This window comes from Molothrus ater, chromosome 16 (genome assembly GCF_012460135.2).
Source record: "Molothrus ater isolate BHLD 08-10-18 breed brown headed cowbird chromosome 16, BPBGC_Mater_1.1, whole genome shotgun sequence".
Lineage (NCBI taxonomy): Eukaryota > Metazoa > Chordata > Aves > Passeriformes > Icteridae > Molothrus > Molothrus ater.
In genome coordinates this window covers 1,569,499-1,583,804 of record NC_050493.2, presented here as the reverse complement: position 1 = coordinate 1,583,804, position 14,306 = coordinate 1,569,499, and the positions used below count along the sequence as shown (strand labels likewise).

At 60.6% G+C, this 14,306-nt stretch overlaps 2 protein-coding genes across 4 annotated transcripts; both read left to right on the top strand.

Moving 5' to 3' along the window:
- The first annotated feature begins 67 nt into the window (after window positions 1-67).
- Window positions 68-4,418, top strand: RPUSD1 (RNA pseudouridine synthase domain containing 1). 3 transcript variants are annotated; one of them, XM_036392625.2, is made up of 6 exons: window positions 68-491; window positions 680-871; window positions 952-1,075; window positions 1,546-1,648; window positions 1,731-1,832; window positions 1,996-4,418. In XM_036392625.2, the coding sequence occupies exons 2-6, from the start codon at window positions 690-692 to the stop codon at window positions 2,394-2,396; spliced, it is 912 nt and encodes a 303-aa protein (XP_036248518.1). In that variant the 5' UTR covers window positions 68-491; window positions 680-689; the 3' UTR covers window positions 2,397-4,418. The 3 variants fall into 3 exon arrangements, with proteins under 3 accessions (XP_036248518.1, XP_036248517.1, XP_036248516.1); XM_036392624.2 differs by having other exon boundaries at window positions 68-548; XM_036392623.2 differs by having other exon boundaries at window positions 68-554.
- A 2,598-nt stretch (window positions 4,419-7,016) lies between these two features.
- LOC118692638 (mesothelin-like protein) lies at window positions 7,017-14,100 on the top strand. The gene is made up of 13 exons (XM_036392585.1): window positions 7,017-7,062; window positions 7,465-7,496; window positions 7,916-7,962; window positions 8,320-8,469; window positions 8,556-8,646; window positions 9,150-9,294; window positions 9,824-9,996; window positions 10,168-10,326; window positions 10,506-10,639; window positions 11,327-11,460; window positions 11,624-11,724; window positions 11,948-12,521; window positions 14,087-14,100. Exons 1-13 carry the CDS (start codon window positions 7,017-7,019, stop codon window positions 14,098-14,100), a joined length of 1,800 nt encoding a protein of 599 aa, XP_036248478.1.
- The last annotated feature ends 206 nt before the right edge of the window (window positions 14,101-14,306 follow it).

Below are 14,306 nucleotides of genomic sequence, written 5' to 3'. Positions count from 1 at the left end.
CGACGTGAGCGCTGCCGGGAGGCGCTGCGGGAGCGGGCGGGGCCGGGGCGGCGGCAGCGGCGCTGCGCGGGTCCCCCCAGCCGGGTCCGGGTCCCCCCAGCCGGGGCCGGGTCACCTCCCCCCCGTCCCGGGTCACTTCAGCCCGGTCCGGGGTCCTCTCCGCCGCGCGTGTCCCCGCCCCGCGTCCCCTGTCCCCTCCCCTCTGTCCCGTGCCCTCCGGCGGAGCCGCCGCGCCCGCGGCCGGGCAGCAGCGGGGAGCGGGGCAAGGCCGATGGCCGCCGCCGGGATGGGCAGAGGCAGCACCGCGGGGCTGCGGGGCCTCCACGCGTGACAGCGGGGCGGGCATGGGCCTTCCGCGCGTGGCGCCGGGGCGGCCCGGGACAGCGGGACAGCGGCGGGGCCGTGCGCTGTGACAGCGGCATGGCGGCGGCTGGAGCGCTGCTGTAGCGTCCGTACCGCTGTGGGACCTGCATCCGCACGGTGCGACACCGGTGAGCCTGGGGACAGGCAGGGTGACAGCAGGGTTGCAGGTGACCTCGGCAGCATCGGTACATGTGCGTTCCCTGCTGGGGTATCCCGTTTCCAGGCCTTGCCCGTCCCGTGTGTCCGGGGCGGCTGTGCCCATCCCGCAGCTGGCGGTTCCTCGTCCCGATTCCCCCTCGCTCTCTCTGCCCCGCAGGGCGCTGGCCATGGAGCCGGGCACCATCGACAACCTGTCCATCCTGTACCAGAGCTCCGACTTCATCGTGGTCAACAAGCACTGGGACCTGCGCATCGACAGCAAGATGTGGTACGAGACGCTGACCCTGCAGAGCCAGCTCAAGCACCGCTTCCCCGAGCTGGCCGACCCCGACACCTACTACGGCTTCAGGTGAGCGCCTGGGCTCTGCCCTCAGCTGGGGACACTGCTGAGATGCCCTGGCTGCTCCTTTACCCCCGTGTCCTTCCCAGGTTCTGCCACCAGCTGGATTTCTCCACCAGCGGGGCCCTGTGTGTGGCACTCAACAAAGCGGCGGCGGGAAGTGCCTACAAGTGCTTCAAGGAGCGCCTGGTGACCAAAGCCTACCTGGCCCTGGTGAGCCCTCCCTGCCACCTCCTGCCTTGGCTTCTGGTGTTCCTGAACACCTCTGCCCTGGGAAAGTTGGAGGTGTTCAGCTGGAGAAGAGAAAGATTCAGAGTTGGAGCCTAAAGGGGCTCCAAGAGAGCTGGAGAGGAATTTGGACAAGGGCATGGAGGGACAGGACACAGGGAATGGCCTCCCACTGCCAGAGGGTGGGGTTAGGTTGCATATCAGGAAGGAATTCTGGCACAGGGTGCCCAGAGAAGCTGTGGCTGCCCCACCCCTGGAAGTGTCCACGGCCAGCTTGGATGGGGCTGGCAGCAACGTTGAAGGTGTCCTTGCCCCCAACAAGGAGTTGGCCTTGGGGAGATGGATGGGCTTTCAGGTCCTTCCAGCCCCATCCTTTCTGTGATTCCATGATTCCTGTCATGGGGGGTGGGTGAGGAGCACGTGCCAGGGCTCAGTGTGCACATTCCTGCCCCCAGGTGAGGGGACACGTGAGCCAGAGCCGGATGTCGATCCGCTACGCCATTGGGAAAAACACCACGGAGGGCATGACCCACATGATGTGCATCGAGGGCACAGAGGGTGAGCAGCCCCATCCCCTGCTCTGCCCACGCCCCCAGGGATGCTCTGGGGCATCACAAACCCCCTCTGGCTCTCCTTGCAGGCTGTGAGAATCCCAAGCCGTGCCAGTCAGAGCTGATCGTGCTGGAACATGGATCCTACAGCGGAGACCCCGTCACCAAAGTGCTGCTGCAGCCACTGACAGGTGGGGACAGGGGCAGCTCTGACGTGGAGCAGAGCCTGGAAAGGGATGAGGGAAGCTGAGCCCTGCTGTGCTCAGGGGGACAAATGCCATTAGGTGCACTGTCACCATGCCCTGAAGGAGGCATTCAGGAATTCCCTGTCCCTGATTCCCATTCTGCCCCCAGGGAGGACTCACCAGCTCCGGGTTCACTGCAGCGCCATCGGCCACCCCATCGTGGGGGACTTCACCTACAGCCACAGGCAGGACAGCAATCCCTACAGGATGATGCTCCACGCCTACTACCTGCGCATCCCCACCGGCAAGGAGCTGATCGAGGTGTGCGCGCCCGACCCCTTCGTCACCGCCATGGACAGCAACTGGGTGCCCCAGCACGTCACCCAGCGGCTGGAGGACGTCATCCAGGAGCTCAAGGACAAGGGGACACACAAGGAGGAGGAGGAGGAGGAGGAGGAGAGCCAGGAAGCTGCCAGAGAGGAGAGAGCAGGGGGTGAAGGCAGCAGGGAGGAGCTGGAGGAGCAGCGGGCGCAGTGTGAGCAGTGGCTGGCTGAGTGGGCTCTGCAGTGAGCACAAAGCACATCCCTGCATCTCCAGCTCCAGCCTTGTCCCAGCGGCTCCCCACGGACCCCAGCGCTGCCTCCACACCTGCACTCCCTCTGTGGCTTCCCTCGCTCCTGGGGCTGGCGTCAGGTGGATTTTAGGAGGGGTTGAGGTGGGGTTATTTTGTGATGCCCATCATCCATCTGGTCACGGGGTGTCCCTTTCCCAATCCTGGGCCTCAGCAGCAGAGTTTGTCACACTCCAGCTTAGAGTGACCCCAGAGCTTTCCATCCCTGTCCTGGGGCCCGGGCACAGCTGGGCACTGCCTTTGCCATGGACATTCCCACAACCTTTCCATGCTTGGATGCAGAATTGCAGCCAGCACAGGGAGGGGAGAAGGTGCTGGGTGCAGCTCCAGTGTCCCTGTCCCCCATTCCCTCACTCCAGCTGCTGTGCCATGACTGGGGGCTGGAGCACATTCTGGGGACACTGGGAGTCCCCCAGTCCCAGGGTGTCCTGTGAAACTGGACTGGGATGGGCATGGAAAGGTCCCTTCCCCTTGCCCTGTCCCTCCCTCAGCCCACCTGGGCAGTTTTTAAAGGTTGGTGAAGGTGAAGGAGTTGATACCAATGGATTTTAAACTTTTTTCAATTTTCTAGGAAGAGAATCTAGTCTTTTAGGGTTTGTAAAATACGGGTGGTCTCAGGAATGAGGTATTTTTAGTACTTCTGTGGTCAGAGAGCCAGCAGCCCAAAGCTTTTTTAATGGATTTTATTATTCCTTCTAGCACTGCCTTTCCTGCCTTTATCCCTGCTGAGACAGCTCAGAGGACACAAGTCCCTTTCTGCTCACCCACCTGAGGAGGGATCAGTGTCCTGTATAGGTCCCATGGGGTGGCTCCTGCCTGGCAGGTTTCCAGAGGGTCCTGCAGGCAGGTCCTTCAGCTGGGCAGTTTGGGAAAGCTCTGGAACAGTAGGAAAAGGACAAAGGTGAAAGAGCAGGCAGGAGCTTAGCTTTGACAGATGCCAAGAAATTTCCTTGGAAGTGCCCTTGCTTTGCTGGTCATCCTGCTTCGCTTTCCCCTTCCCTGCTCATCCTCTGCAGCCCTTGGGGGACATTTGGAAATGAGGAGAACAGGACAGCTGGGCCCACACAGCCCCATCCCAGGGCTTTCAAGCACCACATCAGCACATGCCCAGAGCTGTTGTCACCTCACCAACCCCATCCCGTTGAAAACACACCTGATGGGGTTCACACAGCTGATATTCCCACCCCGAGGGGGAATAAAAAGGCACAGCCCTCTCCTTGTGGATAAACACACCCTGCAAGTCACCAAAATCCCGGGGGGGGGTGGGGGGAGAATTGGATCACTTATCCTATGTGTCCCTTCATGATGTGGCTTAGTGCCACCACTGCAGGGCGGGGATGGCCTGAGGTGCCAGCCCTGGGCACTGAGCGGGCACGGTGGGCTCAGGGCTGGTGCCAGGGGGCTCGGAGGGCAGGAGGAGCAGGAGCCCCTTGTTCTTCTGCCAGGCCCCGTGGCCGGGAAGGGCCGGGCAGGTCCCACAGCCGGGAAGGAACACAAGGAACCTTTGTTTGCCAAAGATTCGGGGAGTGACGCGCACGGGAGGTGCTGGAAAGCGACAGCTGAGATTCACACAGGGGAGACCAAACCTTGTCCGCGCTGGGAGCGGGCCCTGCCGGGAACGCGGCCGGGATGAGGGGTGGGGACATGAGGACGTGGCTGGGGCTGGCACCCCGAGCCCGCCGTGTTTGCGTGGAGGAGCCCTGACACCCCAGCCCAGCCTTTGCATGCTGCTTCTCCCCAGCGCCACAGATAAAAGGGAATTTTCCTTACCCTGCAGAGGGAGTTTTCCAGGCGCCCTTCCCGGCTGCGTTCCAGGGCCGTGTCCCCGTCCTGTCCCCTCCTGCCCACGGGGCTGCGGCTCCTCCGGTGCCCTGGGGTTGTGGCGTGGCTGTAATGTCCCGTGCACTCCGCAGTTCCAGTTTTGGTGTATTTGCTGTATTAAACGTGTCTTCTGCCCTTCACTGTCCGCTCTCTGCATCCATTTCCCGGGGGCTTCCAGGAATGAGGGGAATGAGGCCGGACCGGCCCCGCGGGAGCGGCCCCGCGGCTCCAACCCGGCCCGACGGCGGAGGATTGAGTGTGAGAGGATTGTGAGAGGATTGTTGTGTGAGGATTGTTGTGTGTGAGAGGATTGTTGTGTGAGGGAGGATTGAGTGTGAGAGGATTGTTGTGTGAGGGAGGATTGAGTGTGAGAGGATTGTGAGAGGATTGTTGTGTGAGGATTGTTGTGTGAGAGAGGATTGAGTGTGAGAGGATTGTTGCGTGAGGGAGGATTGAGTGTGAGAGGATTGTTGTGTGAGGGAGGATTGAGTGTGAGAGGATTGTTGCGTGAGGGAGGATTGAGTGTGAGAGGATTGTTGTGTGAGAGGATTGTTGTGTGAGGGGCTGGATTGAGTGTGACAGGATTCAGTGTGAGGGAGGATTGAGTGTGAGAGAGATTGTTGTGTGAGGGAGAGGATTGTTTTGTGAGGATTGTTGTGTGTGAGAGGATTGTTGTCTGTGAGAGGATTAGTGTGAGAAGATTGTTTTGTGAGGGGCTGGATTGTTGTGTGAGGGGCTGGATTGAATTTTAGAGGATTGTTATGTGAGCTGTAGGATTGTTGTGAGGGACACTCATCCCTCAGGTTGGAGCAGAGGAAAAACCTACTGAAGACCCAAGGAATTATTACAGTCTTTAAGACTGGGAGATTTTTTGAAGATTATGAACTAGACATGGGCAGAGGGCCACTGGTTAAGGGAGAGGAGCACTCCCAGCCCTCCTGGCACAGGGACCTGCAGTCAGAGCTCACAGCTGACCTGGGAATGTCCCCAGGAACAGCCTGGGGCAGATGTTCCTCCACATGTTCGAGTTCAGAGTGGATCCTCCAGTGGCAGCTCCCGAGGGGGTTTCAGGGCCAGCTTTGATCTCCACAGGGACACAGCGGACACGGTGACCCCCTGAGTGGCCCTGATGTGTCCCTGCCCTCCTGCTCCAGCCACCTCTGTCCAGCCAGCCCGGGGCAGGGGCTGTGTCCCTCCGGTAGCCTCATAGCATTCTGTAATTTTACTGTCCCAACAGGAGCTATTTTCACAGTAAATCCTTCCAAAATAGAAATCAGCAACACCCATGGGCGTCAACCCAGCCCTGGGGCTGAAAGACCGGTTGGGGGACAGGACTGGGGACAGGACAGGGCTGGGGTGACAAACCCCTCTTGACACTGCCAGCAGCTCCAGGGACCCTTGGTGAGGGCTGGGACCCCCAAACCTGGCTGAGAGGGGGGTCCAGCCCTGCCCCAGCCCAGCCACCCTTCCCTTTTCCCGGGATAAAAGCTCAGATAAAGTTTGTGCTCACAGCTCCTCCAGGTTGTCATCTCAGAGCCTTGGGAAGGATTTGATTCCTTTGGTCTTGGTCCCCTTCATGACACGCGCTTGACATTTGGAGCACGATCAAGGGAAAAGCTGAAAAAAAGGGAATGGGATTGGCTGTGATCCAGGGAAAAAGAAGAGGGGAGACACCTCCCAGAGAGTGCTGAGCCCATCACTGGGCTCAGTCTGTTCTGTACCCTACCTGCCCTATAAAATAACCCCTGAGCAGCTTTACAGGTTTCCCCCTCACCTGGAGCACCTTAATCCCCCTCAGGGGCACAGAAACTCCCAAACCAGAGGCTTTAACTCCTTCTGGGTTCACTTTCGGTTCAGCTGAACCCAGAGCTCAGTGACCCTTTATGAGAAGTAGGAAACAACCCCAAAGCAAAGCCAGGGAGAAGGAAAGGAGCCTGACAAAACAGAGTTGAGAAACTGCCCCGTCACACCCCGTGTGCAGAGCAACATCCCCACCCCGCACAGATAAAGTGCCGAGCCTGCCCAGCCCCTGGCCCAGCCCCACCAGCACCTTCCCGGGGGAATCCTCCCATCCCGGAGCCAAATCCCCTTGGACAAGGGGGAGGAGAACAGCCCGACACAGCCACGGTAGGATTTCGGGGGGAAAAATGAGATTTGGGGGGGGGAAATGAGATTTAGGGGGGGGAAATTCCTTGTGTTGAGTTCAAACAGTGATAATGGATTGCTGTGGGCAGCCCTGGGGCAGTTTCAGGAGCAGGGATTGATTTTCTATCAGGGGATCCCTGTGAGGGGTGTGGAGGGGTGGGGAACACCTGCTGGGCTCCCCCACTGCCTTACATTGGATTTCTCCCAGTCTGTGCTGGTGAGGAGCTGGGGGATTGAGGGGGACCCTGTCCCTGCAGGACAAGTGTGGAGTTTCTTTTACTAACGGGTGGGAAAAGCCCTGTTTTCTGTTATATCAGATTTAAAATCTCTCCCATGGTCGCTGGGGGTCTGTGCAGCACCACAGAGATGGGGTGGGCACAGTGAGACCCCTGACCCCAGAGCTCCAGTCCCAGTGTTGGGCGACAGAGTCACCCCAGGACCTCCAGTGCTGTCCCCAAGCTCTGACCCCAAGTGTGGAACAGCTCCAGTCCCAGTGTTGGGTGACAGACTCAGCCCCAGGACCTCCAGCAATTCCAAGTGTGGGACACGGCTCTCCGGACCCGCTCCAAGGACGAACCCCCGGCACCAGCACCATGGTGTGGGCAGCCCCAGCCCTGGCAGCCGTCACCCTCTGCCTCCGTGAGTCACATCCTGTCCCCAACAACTGCCCCAGGACCCCCTGGCACCCCCTGGCACCAGGGATGCTCCAGCTGTGCTGCTCCTCATCCCGATCCCGCTTGGTTCAGCCCTCCAGGGCTCTGCCTCCTGCTCTCCTCAGCATCCACAGGCTTTTCCCAGGGACATCTTCCCAGATTTCAGGGATGGATTTATCCCCTTTTGTCTTCCACACCCTCCTGGAGGGAGCCGGGGGTGCTCGGGCTGGGGGCTGCTCCCTTCATAGTGATCTGCAGCATTTCCTAAACACGAAATTAGCAAAGGAAAGGCTCTTCCCAGACTTCAAACCCGGAGCTGCTTGGAGCAGCCCCGATGAGCCTTTCATACTCCAGGGATGTTTCCTAACCTGCTCCTGCTTCCTCGCAGGTGTCGCCACAGACCCGGTGAAAGCCACAGCGGTGAGTCCCTGCCGGCTCTGCTGGCTCCCACCGTGCCAGGGCTTTCCCAAAATTCCCCAGCAGGCGCTGGAGGTGCCACCATTCCCGCAGTGCTCATCTCCAGGGCTGCACAGCCACCACCTCCCTGCTGTCCCCCTGAGCACAGCGTGGCCCTGTCCTTGTCCCATCCCTCTCCTCCGTGCCCTGCTCCCAAACCCAGCTCCAGACAAGCAGGGACAGACCCGCCCGAGTGTCCCCGCTGCTGAGAGTGGCTTTGATGGCTTTTGTCCCCACAAGCAACCCAGGGGATGCTGCAGCTCCTGGCTGCTCCCACGGGCAGCAGTCTGGGTCCTCCAGCCGGGTCAGATCCCATTCCCTGAATCTCAGATCCCTTCTTCCCTTTCCTTACCGGGGCTGAGCATCCCCCATCCTCTCCACAGGCTGCCCTGATTGTTGGAGCCGTCCTGTCCAGCGCTGAGCATCCCCAGTAAGTACCAGCTCCGGTGGGGGCTCTGGGGGGTCCCGGGGGTCTGTTGGGGTGAATTTGCCTTTATGCCACATCTGCTGCTGTGCTGGGTCACTGGGCAGGGAGGATTTACAGCCCTGTGCAGCCGGTTCCGAGCTGGGATTGCAGCGGGCTGGGCTCCAGCAGAAACACAAACACACCGAGAATTCTCCTTCCTCACGCGGCTGCAGCGGGAGCCTCGCCCCGGCTGAAACCCGGGCGCTGCTCTTTTCTTCCTCACCCAAATCCCGGGATATGGGGGCACCCACCCGGCCGTGGGGATGGCAGCACCCCGGCACCGATTTTAGGGGACATTTTCATGACACCCCACATGTACAGCCTCGGGGTGCAGGTGTGTGACCTGGAGCCGGGCACCATCCCGGCCTCGGACCCCAGCATCCTGGAGAAGCTGAAGCTCTGCCCAGCGCTGACAGCGGCACAGCAGGATGCCCTCAATGCCCTGCTCCTCTCGGGGGACACAGCGTACGGGTGAGGAGCCTTCCTGCTCCTGGAGGTGAACAGGAGGGGTGGGGATCCACGGGCATGCTGAGCTGGTCGTGCTCCTGCTGCCGCAGGGATCCTTCAAGCTGGGATTTACAGACTCTGCAAGATCTGGGGCCGCTCGTGCTGGCGTTGAACCAGACCACGCTGAGTTTGGTGGCCGAGGTAAGGTCCCTCCCTCCTCGGGGGGAGAGGAGCATCAGGCAGGTCAGCTCCGAGGCTGGGGGACCCAGGATCCTGTGCTCCCCGATCCAAGAACCCCTCTGTCCCTGTGCTCCCCGATCCAAGAACCCCTCTGTCCCTGTGCTCCCCGATCCAAGAACCCCTCTGTCCCTGTGCTCCTCGATCCAAGAACCCCTCTGTCCCTGTGCTCCCTGATCCAAGAACCCCTCTGTCCCTGTGCTCCCCGATCCTAGAACCCCTCTGTCCCTGTGCTCCCCGATCCAAGAACCCCTCTGTCCCTGTGCTCCCCGGTCCCAGCACTCTCTGTCCCTGTGCTCCCCGATCCAAGAACCCCTCTGTCCCCGTGCTCCCCGGTCCTAGAACCCCTCTGTCCCTGTGCTCCCCGGTCCTAGAACCCCTCTGTCCCCGTCCCCCCGGTCCCAGCACTCTCTGTCCCCGTCCCCTCGGTCCCACACTCTCTGTCCCAGCACCCTGTGTCCCCGCAGGCAGCACAGGAGGATTTCAGGAGGAGCATCGCTGCCGCGTACCTCAGCCAGGGGCGTTCCCAGCGGGAGAAATCCCTGATGCTCCTCAGGGCGCTCGCAGCAGCCTCAGCCGCCTCCCAGCCCCGGCTGCAGCGCAGCGCCGACCGTGAGCGTTTCCCTTCCCTCCGGCCAGGCCAGAGCTCTGGGAGGGGACAATGCCCGGGGCTGGTAGGGTCTGGGAGCTCCCGGCCGGACCAGACAGAAATCTGGGATTCCCACAAACTGGGGAAGTGGGGAAATGTCCTTGAAACACGGGGCTGGGGGGGTTGCTCTTACCTGGGAGCAGGGATGTGGTGGCAGCACTCAGGAAGGAGCTGGGACAGTGGGACAGTCCCCAGGGCAGGATGCTGCAGGAGCAGAGGATGCTCCTGGTAGGGGACATGGAGCAGTTTGAGCTGATTTTAACAGGACTAAGCACAAGCGGGCTGCAAAACATCACCAGGTTCTTCTGGAATAACAGCAAATGAGACATCTCCATGGGTTGGGGACCAGGGGATGGGAGAAGGATCCACTGTGGCTTGAGCCACATTTTTGTGATTCCCTGTCCTTCAGCAGGGCTCTGAGCCCTGTAGCAGGAGCAGGGCCAGGTGGGAAGAGATCACTCACCTTCTGCCTGACCAAGTCCTTGTCCTCAGGCTGCCAGTTCAAGCCCATCAACGCCAGCAACATCGAGGACATCCTCTTACTCTTCCCTGAGGATCTTGACCTGTGCCTGAGCAGTAATGTGTTGGTAGAAAACCTGGAGGCTGTGCAGGTTCTGCCATTCACCTCAGAGGCTTCCTGGGTCCTGAAAAAAAAGGTGGATGAGGTAAGGGGTGGCACAGGACAGGAGCCCCCCCAGCAGCACAGGCCAAGCCAGGATGGGCAGGGAACAGGGCTCAGTGGGCACAGGGATGAAGGTGCCCAAGTGGGTCCTTTGCACTCATTCCTGCCCTATTTTCCCTTCCCTCTTTCCTGCCCCACGGGCTGGGCCCCACAGTTTTTCCAGGGGTCAGAGATCCCGGACGAGAAGCTGAGGCACCTGGGGACGCTGTCCCGCCTGTACACAGAGAAGGAGATCAGCCAGTGGCATGTGACATCCAGTGACACCCTCTCTGCTCTGCTCAGAAACGTGGAAGGAGTGTGGAATGATTCCCAGGTAAACCCATGGCAGCAGAAGGGGATGGATGGTGAGGAACCCAAACTGGGACTGCCCCTGTCCCAGCCCAGCTCAGGGTGGAGGCATTGTGGGGTTTTGGGGGGTTGGCAGCCCTGCCATCCTTCCCAGGAGCATCTCCCATCCCTGCCTGTGCCTCCCACGTGCCCTGTGTCCCTCAGGTGCAGCAGCTGCTCAGCAAGTACCTGGCCCTGGGGGGCTCCTTGACGGGGCCCCTGCTCCAGGAAATCGGAGGCAAATACCTGTGCAACCTGCAGGAGGAGCAGATCCAGCAGATCCCTGCTGCAGCCATTGGGTGAGCTGCTTCTTGGGGCTGCTGCTCAGCCCTGAGAGGCCCTGGGCTCTGGGGAGGTGGCATGGAAGATCCCCAGGTCTGTTGGGGATGTCCCCAGTCCCAACCAGCACAGTGGGATGGCCTTGTCCCAATCCCAGATCCTACCTGAGCTCCAGGACCATGAACAGGGATATCCCCCTTGTCCCTCCCAGCCACCAGAACAATTTATCTGCAATTTGGGATGCTGCTGATGCCTTGAGAGGCTGCCTGGAGCAGAGGCTGAACAGTGTTAAGGAATAAAGCAGGGAATTATTAAAAGGCCTCAAAGGATACACCTTGGGCAGTGCAAGGGCCTGGCTGTGGCTACACCCAAGATGGACAATGGGTCAGGAGTTGTCACACTTTGATAAGTTTTGGTCCATTCCCATATTGGGTTCATTGTCCAATTCCAGCTCAGGTGATGCAGTCCCACCCTCCCAGGCTGCTCTCCTCCATTCCCTGTTGTTTGCACTTTTGGGCCTGGAGCTGCAGTGGTGTCCTTGGTTCTGGGGCTGGAAAAGGAAAAGGATTGTTCTGTGTGACTGAGCTGTGAGGAGAACTGCTGACACTTTCTATGGAGTTCAGAGTTATGGACCAATGCAGTGCAGAATCTGGGAAATAGGAAAGCTCAGACTGAAGGCATCAGAGCTGACCTGCGCCCCCTTCCAGGACTGCTGGGCTGTTGGACATCTCTTCATGCTCCCAAACCAAGAAGGATCAGCTCTATAGGAAGGCCCGGGAGGCCTTTGCCAGCCTGGCCAGCCCCCCTGACTGCTATTACTGCCAGATCCATCCATACCTGGGTAGGTGCTTCCCCTCCACCCTCCCTCCCTCCCACCACCAGGTTCAGGGTCTCTTCTCAGCCACAGACAGGCCTGGCAGTCTCCAGAACCTCCCCAAATCCCCCCCCCCAGAAGTGCTGGAATGGTTTGCACATCTCCAGGTGTCCCCTGGGCTCTCTTTAAGGTGGAGCTCCAGCAGAAGATCTGAAGGAGTTGGCTAATGCTGGTGTGGCCATAAACATGGATCTGGGCACCTTCCTCGCCCTAAACCCTGAGGAACTGCAGGTACAGCCCTGGGGTGCTGCTGCCCCTCTCCCCAGGGAAGGGCAGGGCTGGCTGAGCGCTGAGCAGGGGGGGCTGAGGTCAGAGCCCAGCCAAATCACCAATTCTCCACTTTCTCACCTTTATAAATTTCCTTTAGGAAGTTTCAGTTGCTCTGCAGCCCCGTTAGCAAAGCGTTTGGGGCTGTGAGGGCGAGGGAAGGGGATGCTCTGTGTGTGTGTTGCAGAAACTCAGCGTCACTGATGTGAAACATTTGCTGGGGAAAAACCTCCCTGAGCTGAAGGAGCACGAGCACGAGCCCTTGGTGGTGAGCTGGGTGCAGCAGCAATCCCAGCAGGAGCTGGACTGCGTGCTGGACATCGGCCTGCAGGGAGGGCGGCCCCAGCCCACGGGGACAGGCGGCTCCGCTGCCACCAGCACAGCCACTGCCACCACCCCCGCCAGTGTCACCTCCACGACCACTGTCCCCACCACCACTGCCCTTAGCAGCCCCTCAAGCCCTCAGCCAAGCACGGTGCCCCCCAGGACCCCCACCCCGAGCACTGTGAGCCCTACCCCCCCAGGCAGCCCCCCACACACTGGGGGTCCCACTGTCCCCCCTGTCCCCACTGCCAGCCCCTCTGCTGTGACCAGCGCAGCGCCCTGCTCCACCCACCAGGCCCCCAGCACAGACAGAGCCACCTCCCCTGCTGCCACCCTGCTCAGCACCCTCCTGGCCACCAGCAGCCCCAGTGCCACCCCAGGCCCTGCTGTCACCTCCAGGGCCACCACCAGCACTAGTGTTGGCACTAACCCAGCTGGTACCACCCACAGCACTGTCACCACTGTCCCCAACCACTCCTCTGCTCCCACTGCCACCCACAGCACTGTCACCACTGTCCCCAATCCCACCTCTGGTCCTACTGCCACACACAGCACTGTCACCACTGTCCCCAATCCCACCTCTGCTCCTACTGCCACACACAGCACTGTCACCACTGTCCCCAATCCCACCTCTGCTCCCACTGCCACCCACAGCACTGTCACCAGTGTCCCCACCCACTCCTCTGCTCCCACTGCCACCCACAGCACTGTCACCACTGTCCCCAATCCCACCTCTGCTCCCACTGCCACCCACAGCACCATCACCACTGTCCCCAACCCCTCCTCTGCTCCCACTGCCACCCACAGCACTGTCACCACTGTCCCTAACCCCTCCTCTGCTCCCACTGCCACCCACAGCACTGTCACCACTGTCCCCAATCCCACCTCTGCTCCCACTGCCACCCACAGCACTGTCACCCCCATCTCCAATCCCACCTCTTCTCCCACTCCCAAACCCTCCTGTGCTCAAACTGCCACCCCTGTCCCTCACTCCTCTGCTCCCACTGCCACCCACAGCACTGTCACCACTGTCCCCAATCCCACCTCTTCTCCCACTGCTACCCCTGTCCCTAATTCTACCTCTTCTCCCAGTGCCACCCTTGTCCCCAACCCCTCCTCTGCTCCCACTGCCACCCACAGCACTGTCACCACTGTCCCCAATGCTACATCTCCTCCCACTGCCACCCACAGCACTGTCACCACTGTCCCCACCCACTCCTCTGCTCCCACTGCCACCCACAGCACTGTCACCACTGTCCCCAATCCCACCTCTGCTCCCACTGCCACCCACAGCACTGTCACCACTGTCCCCAACCCCTCCTCTGCTCCCACTGCCACCCACAGCACTGTCACCACTGTCCCCAATGCTACATCTCCTCCCAATGCCACCCCCATCTCCAATGCCACCTCTGGCCCCACTGCCACTCCTGTCCCTAACCCCTCCCCTGTCCCCACTGCCACCCCAGCCCCACACACGCCCACCCCAATTCCCAGCTCCACCACTGCCCCCCAAACAAGCCTCAGCTCCTCCCCAGCCATGCCATGCCAGCCCAGCTCCCCTCCCAGCGCTGTCCCCAGCCCCAAACCCACACCTGGGAGTGTTCCAGAGCCAGCCCAGCCAACCTCCAACGGCCACATCAACCTGCAGACTGTGCCTGGTGAGCTGGGAACGTGGGAAAGGCTTGGCAATGCTGGGGAGGACAAAGCTGCCTGGTTCCTCTCCTTCCTGGGGGGATTCAGTGCTGGGGGACAGCTGGGGACATGGCCCTGGGGCTGCCCTTGGGTTCTCAGGTGCACTTCAAGGTGTCCCATCACCTCCTGAGCCCACAGCCCTCCCTGGGCAGCTGGAGAATCGCATTCCCTGTGCTCTCCCTCCCTGCAGGATCAGGATCAGGATCCAGGCTCTGCTCCTGCCTTGCTCTCCTGCTGGCAGCCACCATGGGGAGCATTCTGCTGGGGGGGCTGCCCTGAGCCCCCCCACCCTGCACACCCCTCCCTCCAGCCCAGTGGAACTGAGCCAGGCACGTCCCTGCTGGACAGCAGGAGCCAGGAAAGGGAAGAGAATTCATCCCCATTTGATGCCAGCACAGGATTTGGTTATTTTTGAGGCTGGCCAGTGAAGGAGGACAGAATTTTCCAGCCTGGAGAAGCCCCACAGGTCCTTACTAGAGACTTACTCCCTGTAGTACAACCAGCAGTGCTGCTGACTGCTCTGCCAAGGC

Excerpts from the sequence above, each read along its gene's own strand:
- RPUSD1 (XM_036392623.2), top strand. Across the intron at positions 872-951 it reads GACACCTACTACGGCTTCAG|GTTCTGCCACCAGCTGGATT; the intron begins GTGAGCGCCTGG and ends TGTCCTTCCCAG. Across the intron at positions 1,833-1,995 it reads GCTGCTGCAGCCACTGACAG|GGAGGACTCACCAGCTCCGG; the intron begins GTGGGGACAGGG and ends TTCTGCCCCCAG.
- LOC118692638 (XM_036392585.1), top strand. The coding sequence starts at position 7,017 with ATGGTGTGGGCAGCCCCAGCCCTGGCAGCCGTCACCCTCTGCCTCC. Across the intron at positions 8,470-8,555 it reads TCGGGGGACACAGCGTACGG|GGATCCTTCAAGCTGGGATT; the intron begins GTGAGGAGCCTT and ends CTGCTGCCGCAG. Across the intron at positions 10,327-10,505 it reads GAGTGTGGAATGATTCCCAG|GTGCAGCAGCTGCTCAGCAA; the intron begins GTAAACCCATGG and ends TGTGTCCCTCAG.